This window comes from Montipora capricornis, chromosome 10 (genome assembly GCF_036669925.1).
Source record: "Montipora capricornis isolate CH-2021 chromosome 10, ASM3666992v2, whole genome shotgun sequence".
NCBI lineage: Eukaryota > Metazoa > Cnidaria > Anthozoa > Scleractinia > Acroporidae > Montipora > Montipora capricornis.
In genome coordinates, this window is record NC_090892.1 from 8,056,782 (window position 1) to 8,064,281 (window position 7,500).

At 41.4% G+C, this 7,500-nt stretch overlaps 1 protein-coding gene across 1 annotated transcript in view; it reads right to left on the reverse strand.

The window, feature by feature from the left end:
• The window catches only part of LOC138019425 (DNA-directed RNA polymerase III subunit RPC2-like), a 46,038-nt gene that overhangs the window by 6,240 nt on the left and 32,298 nt on the right, over positions 1 to 7,500 (reverse strand). Inside the window, exons 35-44 of the mRNA XM_068866213.1 lie at positions 7,258 to 7,319; positions 5,633 to 5,651; positions 4,337 to 4,414; positions 3,784 to 3,858; positions 2,495 to 2,543; positions 2,036 to 2,096; positions 1,599 to 1,681; positions 915 to 963; positions 804 to 821; positions 580 to 685 (exon numbers count right to left, since the gene is read on the reverse strand). Coding sequence (XP_068722314.1) covers positions 580 to 685; positions 804 to 821; positions 915 to 963; positions 1,599 to 1,681; positions 2,036 to 2,096; positions 2,495 to 2,543; positions 3,784 to 3,858; positions 4,337 to 4,414; positions 5,633 to 5,651; positions 7,258 to 7,319 — 600 coding nt within the window. The remainder of the gene's footprint in view (positions 1 to 579; positions 686 to 803; positions 822 to 914; positions 964 to 1,598; positions 1,682 to 2,035; positions 2,097 to 2,494; positions 2,544 to 3,783; positions 3,859 to 4,336; positions 4,415 to 5,632; positions 5,652 to 7,257; positions 7,320 to 7,500) is intronic.

A 7,500-nucleotide genomic window follows, 5' to 3' on the forward strand; every position in this document is an offset into this window, starting at 1 on the left:
TAAAGCACAAAAGTATCAATGAAGAGGAAGCTCGCGTTTTATTGGGTAATCTTGTTCGTTGCCATGACGACACCTATATTCCCACATGTGAAAGATAAAAATCATATGTTCACTGCGCGCGGTGAAGATATGATTTTTTAGTAAAAGGAGAAATCCTAGTATTTCATCACTATCTATATAATAAAAAGAATTTCGTCATTCCATCTCCGCCACACTGTTCAATATTGACGGCGAAACACCCTATAACTGGATGGGCACGAACGGTTTTGAAGTAAAGATGGAGAATGGAAAATTTACTCTTGTACACTCACGTTGTCGTCACAACCTTAAATTTGTCTTTCAACGCTGTTTTTTTTGTTAAGTCAGCAAAAAATGTACTAAAATGCGTGACGTATACTTGCAGTGCGATCATTTTAGACATTGAACCAATGATATTGTGTTTGGCGTTGCCAAAGCCCTTGTCATTTGTAACGATGCCCTTCCTGAGAACAATGAAACACTGGAATCTAGAGGAAAAACTCGAAAAAAATCTGCTGCAGAGACAACTAGTATATCATATGGTTTTCGATTTTAGCTTACCAGTTCCATATCCGAAATGTCCGTTCAAGACACCTGCCTTTCCAGCCATCAGTTCGATAAGCTTTCCGACCGTCATCCGAGACGGAAATCCATGAGGATTCATTATCTGTCAAGGCAAAAAACTCGTACTGTAGTCTCGTCAAATGGTTTCAAAATAACGAAAAGAATGCTCCACAAAAGTGGAAAAAAAATCGCAAACAATCGCCAACTGAATTGATACTTACAATGTCAGGACAAATACCCTGCAATGCACAAAAATAAGAATCATCAAACAAAGAAGACTTTTAAAAATGATAGAGATCATGATGCAAGTAACACGATTAAGATGGCCTTACCAGATCCGAAAATGGCATGTCTTCCTGATTCACGATTAAGCCGCATACACTAAAGAGAACGAATCAAAAGACAATACAATTGTCATACAATTTATTTAGAGATTTCTTCAGGAAAGTGCCAAAATACCATGGCCAAAGTAATTCGTTTGGCCAATAATAAAAGACGAAGACGTTCAAATGCGATGGTCAAACACCACATACTTGGAGCACAGGAAAACGCGTGCTAGCAATTCACAAATGAATCTACTTCCGCTTCTGATGAACTAATAATGTGGCGCGATATTTTTCGGCCGCATCAGTAGGAATGGTACACCCCTCGCTGTCCCAGATTGCCGACTAGAGCAGGCAACTACGTTCTAGGCGATGTCCTCGTACTTCTGTCGTAACGAGCGAACTGAAACGATACAAGGAGGTTGCCAAACGACACAAAGAGAGGATGATAGGGCAAACTCTAAAACGCAACTCCAGAGTTGGCGCTACGAGGCAATGAAATCAACACCGCAATGAACAGAGAAAGCTGGCAATGACCCGCTTAATTCGTGATGTGGTGCCATGTGGTAATTAAATATTCAGTGAGAACAGTACTGTTGCGAAGTGGCGCGATACGATGATTGACATTCGGCGAGAACAGAAATATGAAAACCACACTAAGTTGCTGCGAAATGTCAAATGCAAGTAACTTACCCCTTTTGTCCGTGCCTGCTGCTAAACTTGTCTCCAATCTCTGGTCTCCGAGTTTGCCTTTGAAGAAGTTTAATCAAAAATGCCTGAAATGAAAGGATGAGAACAAGTGATTAAAAACATACAGATCAATTTTCTAAAACCTGTCAACCTTAGTGTTCCCCACAAATCATCAAAACAAGATACAGTTAACGCCGAAGTCGCCGATGATCCAACTAGGGACTGGATTCTATCTCCGAATGCCGGTGAGTAGGGCTGGTACAGAGGGTGAGAACACTCGTTATCGACGAATATACCCCAAATTCGAATCCCGGAGACATTTGATTTGACTTCACAACATCTCATATGATAGTTCACAGCTTTACCAAATGAATCCTTGACATGCTAATTAGGGGAACCGAAAAAACGAACCATTTCGCCATTGCGGACAAGCCACTCACCTCTTCGGCATTTGACGTCACTAGAACTCGTTCGATATAAATATCCTTTGGGCCTTTATATCTGAAAATAAAAGCAAGATTACAGTTTATAGACCCGCGTAACTCCAAACAACTCGTAAGCACACTTTAAACAACCTTTGTTTGCGTTGTTCTGCCGTAAGTAACACGACGAAATTACAAATGCAAGCAAGCAATCTTTAGCGATGATTATTGAGTGCCAAACGTAGGTTAACTTCGCAAAAAAAAAAAAGGTAAGCAGAGCGGGAACAACTGTGCGAGCAACTTTGTGAATGTTACGCGAGATTTTTAAGCCATTCATCAAGTCGACGAAATCACAAAGTGAGCTCTCGCACTTGATACTTAAAGAAACGCTCTGATCACTAAGTACAACTAACAAAAGAAGTGAAATGCGGGCGTGAAGAAATGATGACTTTGAAGCAAGGTGGCCTGACTACTTACGACACAGGAACATCCTTATACTCTGGTTGAGGAGGTTGCCCTGGAGTGCCTAAGAATGAACAACAAAGTTGTTCTAATTTTCTCCTAAGGCCTAATACAGGTGTATAAGCAAATTGAAGATAATTCATTACTCAAAAGGAGGCAAGAAAGTCTAATAATCCTTTCATTCAAGGATAAAGGCATAGTTAAATTGGGTATTTTTCCCCAAATTCGCTCTGAACCAACTCTCCAATTTCCTTTACAAACCCAGTTGATAACGCAGAATTTCTCAGCTTCACTCGACCACCGACACAGCACCACATTTCCATCAAAAACTGACCTCATTAATTTCTCCCTCGACTCGAAATTTTTTGGCGCCGTGCAAGTCTAGTCGCTAGACATATAACACTAGGTAAAGTATCTAGAAACTTGTCTCGCTGTGGATGATCGCATAAGGTGACAGAAAACATTTTTTCTAAAACGTTGGGACACAAGTTGCTGGAGGGTTGTTTGTTGCAGCTTTGTGTGAAAGTAGAACCGACACGTACTTCTAGCAATGACAGCGGTATCAAAAAAGTGTTGAGAAAGGTGTAGTCTGCGAGCAGGCTCTTTTGTAAGTGTCGTGCGAGCGGCGAAGCCGCGAGAGGATTGGTACCGGAAGAAGAGGCTCTTCTTTCCCGCCCCAATCTTCTCGCGGCTTCGCCGCTCACACGACACTTACAAAAGAGCTTGCTCATAGGCCAAGAAAGGTCTGCTTCAACGTACGCTTCACTGTGCAACTTCCCGTGCAACTCGTGCCGCGACTAAATTTCGACACAAGTTGCCCGAAAAATTGTCTAGTGTAACATGGGCTTAACGCCCGGCGCACACTTGAGCTATCAGCTTGGCAAAGGCGTAAGCAAGTTCCTCCTTCAGTGTGCGGGGGCATTTTCAGCGCTTTTCGTCACGCGTGCCATCGGCGCCGAATATTCAACATGCTGATTCTCGGCACAAGTGAACATTTCTTCTAAGTGCCACGTACTTGCCGCCATATTCATTCTTCCTATCTCAAACACTACGCATGCCTATTTGCGAAAGATGGTAAGGCTATGTGAGGCGATATCTTTTCACGAGCGCACACTTGGAGGAAATGTTCACTCGTGCCGATGGCACGCGTGACTAAAAGCGCTGAAAACGTCACCGTATACTGGGGGACGTTGCTTTCGCCAACAGTTGCGAATAAAACTTTGCTAAGCTGATAGCTCTAGACAGTGTGCGCCGGGCTTTAGAAAGAGCTGCCATTCACGAAACTGATGTTTAGCTACATGTACCTGGTTGCAGTCCAGTTGGAGAAACAATAGGCATGGATTTATTGACAAGAACTTGTTTGTTCTCCACTCTCTCACCTGAAAAATTAACATGAATTCAAGCACGCGAAGTGTCAAGGAAACTGGGCACGTTTAGTAACAAGAACAAAGTTACATTTTGTTTGCTCCGGCATTAAACCCATGGTCTTGTGCTGTCAGCTGTAGCCTGGACACAGGCTCTGCGGAATTGGAGCGAGCGGGGGAAAGGAACTTTTGGTAGACTAGTAGTAATCTCGGATTATTAAAGTGCGTTCGACAGTCACTTAGTTTGTGCGTTTCCGAGCTAGAAAACTAAGCATGTGACAAAAAGAGACTGTCATCAGATCGAGAACAATACGCGTGCGAGAATCCACGCGAGGGTGCCCCTGCAAAAAGCAAAATAATCTTCGAGGAGGCTATTTTCGTGTCCCTCAAAGAGAAAAATTTCGATTCCTTTTGGCAAATTAGGACGCGTTCTCCTTCGATCGAAGGCAAAACGACATGTAGGTTTTGAGAGGAAATATTTTGAATTCGTTACCGGGTGAGCAAATTCCATCGGCATCTAAAGCTCTGTGCCTCCAAATCACCTCTCCTGTGTTAGCATCCTTACTGGGACCTATGCAACAATCACACAAGGTTAGACATAAAACAATCTGCATTAACCATTTTAAATGGGAACTTGGTGAGCGCCAAAACCTCCCAAGCCGCAAAAGGGAGGAACTGATGAAGACCCTTGCGAGTGACGAGATCGATTAACACCACTGCTCAGAATGTGGCTTTTACTGTCTTTTGCTCAATAATAGTTAAACTCGTGATTTTGCACTGCCAGACACTAATAGAACGTTCGTGGCAACCAAGCGAGAAGAAATCAGATAAACTGCAACGTGATGAGGCTACATATATTAAATTGCGATTTTCGTTTGAAAACACCAAGTTCAGATTAGAAAAAATTGACAAACGTTTCCAAATTTTAACAAATGCCCATCCCTTCCATTCTCATGTGTAAGCGAAAAGAGAAGAAGATTCTTGATGATGAAATGGCAGCATCATATTTTGGTGAATTGTGGAAATCAGAAAACACTTTTTTTGTCCTTCAGGGAAACACTGAAATAACATAACTTTTAATTCGTGGTTCTCACACGTCTACTTTTAGCGCCCGCCCCTTTTATCGAGAGCTATTAAACGTTATAGCTCAGCCCTACCGCTTTATCACCTTACGAAGCGACATTATCTTAGCAATACATGGACGAATGAAAGAACAGCGTATCTGCTCTCGTTAGCATCGCAGCTGTTTATGAAACAACATCAGTTGAGGAGTTACAGCAAAGAGGTCTGACCAGAAGAATCCAAATCAAGCCTGGCTTCTTCCAGGCCTCTTTACAGCAACCAAAGTAAATCGTTTGATATCCGCATTTGGAATATATGACTTTCATGTAGCTCTCGCTAGCTGGCCATCATTGGGTACTGCAACAGCTTCTTTTGTATCAAGGTCTAAGAGTGGTACTATATGCGCTGATTCGACCAACATTTGACGGTTGGAAATAGAGGCTTTTGATTCGCTGAATTCAAATGCACCTATCAGAAAGCTCCTTTTTGGCGTGAAATTTGAATTGAGCCAATCAGAAGCCTCCATTTCCAATCGTCAAACAGGGGTGGAATGAGCGCATATTGCATTACACTGTACTTCTAAGTTAATGCTCCTGTTGTTTAGCCTTTAGTTTTCGGTTTGGGTAACAAGCCGATCGCCTTACGAATGCTACAAAGTACTTCCTGAAAAAAATATTTCCCTTTTTATAAAACTGAACTACTTGAACTCCTTTGTCTCACAACTTACCCATGACACGGTCAAATGTCTTCAGGTCCAAACACAATGAATAAAAAGTCGAAAAAACGAAAAGAAAAAAAACGCAGTTACAAGTTAGACACGGAAAAGAAAAAGTTGCACGAAACACAAAGGAATACAAAATTACTAAAACAAGAAAAATGGATGCCGCATGGTTAATATACGGAGATGGTTATGAAACTTGACAAGTTTAATGGTTTCATATTTCCGTTCGCTGTTTTGATGTGTTTTAAAACACAATGTTCTTTCGAGGCGATAACCTATCAATCCATTCCCTCAATTAACCATAGCATATAGATATGACAGGGTCCTTAAGATCTACGACGGCGCCGTCGAAGAAAACGATCAACCCATCCTCTACCTCTGAAATGACGACAATCCCCAATTTTCTCTAAATTGACTATTCTCGTCAATAGGCCTTATTCACGATAGCGGCCATGTTGGTTTTCAAATTGTCATGCAAATTAGCCATGTGTTATGCTGGGGGGCAAACATTGGAATAAAGGCAAATTGCGGAAAATCGGCACGTCGAAATATTGAATTAACATAAAAGTACATTTTAAAATTTAGAATTAAGTACCTTTTATAGTAATTTTATATCTTTTGATTGCCTCCGACATTTTGACTTTCTACTTCGTTACCTGCTAATTTTTCAGTAAAAAAATCGAAGTAACTTGTGCTAGCATTCTGTTTTACTACTTGGATGATAAACATTCAATGAACATGAAACAAATCATCTGTGTGGCTAAGATATTCGTTATAACCTCTCGAACTTGTGTTGTTTGCCCCCTCAGAAGTGTGTAGCTAATTTGCATGATAATACGTTAATATTTGTTTTCTTCCGAATGCCGCTGTAAACGTGTATTACCACCCGCTAAAAAACACGTTTAAACAGGAGAAAATGTCGGTTACCAAACCTCAAGAGAAACCTAGCCATTTTCAACAAATGACTAGTTTCTAAAGAAACTGGTGCTGCGTCGGTGGGAGAGTAGGGAGCTTAAGATCTACGACGACGACGACGACGTCGACGAAAACGCCACAAAACAATGATATCATTGGTTAAAAGAGCATAAATAATCGTGCTGCACGTGCAGCACGGATTTTAGGACGGATTCTTGCGGTTCTCTGCGTGATGACGACGTGAATCACTAAATTTTAGGTTTTGACGACAACGTGAGCATGCAACAGGGAATCTTTCATTCTCTATTTTCAGTCTGAAATCGCTCGTACTAACTTATTTTTAAGAAACTTCGCCCACATTGTACGACGTGAACGAGATGGAATAATCGCGAAAGGCTTATACTAGAGCAAAGTTCTATTTTGAGCTGACGTTTCGAGCATTAGCCCTTCGTCACATCTCTGCCATCGGTAAAAACGTTTCCTTTGCTTTCCATATTTTTACTACAATCCATGACACTGCCCCTTTAAAGTCCCTAATTAGGCCCGTTTCAAACGTCGAACTTTACATATGCCGAATTTAATGCAAATGAGAAAAATCTATTGTTTTCGGTCATTTGCATTAGATTCGGCGCATGTAAAGTTCGACGTTTGAAACGGGCCTAATACATCAAAAAGTCGAACCAAATGTATTATTATCGGAGAGATTTAGCGCGCACCTGATTAGCGTATCTCTTCAACAGACAGTTCTGCTTCCTGTACACTAAGCAACGACCAAAACCTTTCCAAAAAGAAAACACAACACAGCACAAGAGCTTTTTCACACTGTTGTGGACGATTTAACATTGACTACGGCGGCAACGAGACGGCTGTAAATGTTTTTCAGTGTTTATTTTCCGTCGTGACAAAATAGTCTCTTAACAATTTCTCGTTGTATTATAGAAGACTCAGGTTGCTCCAGT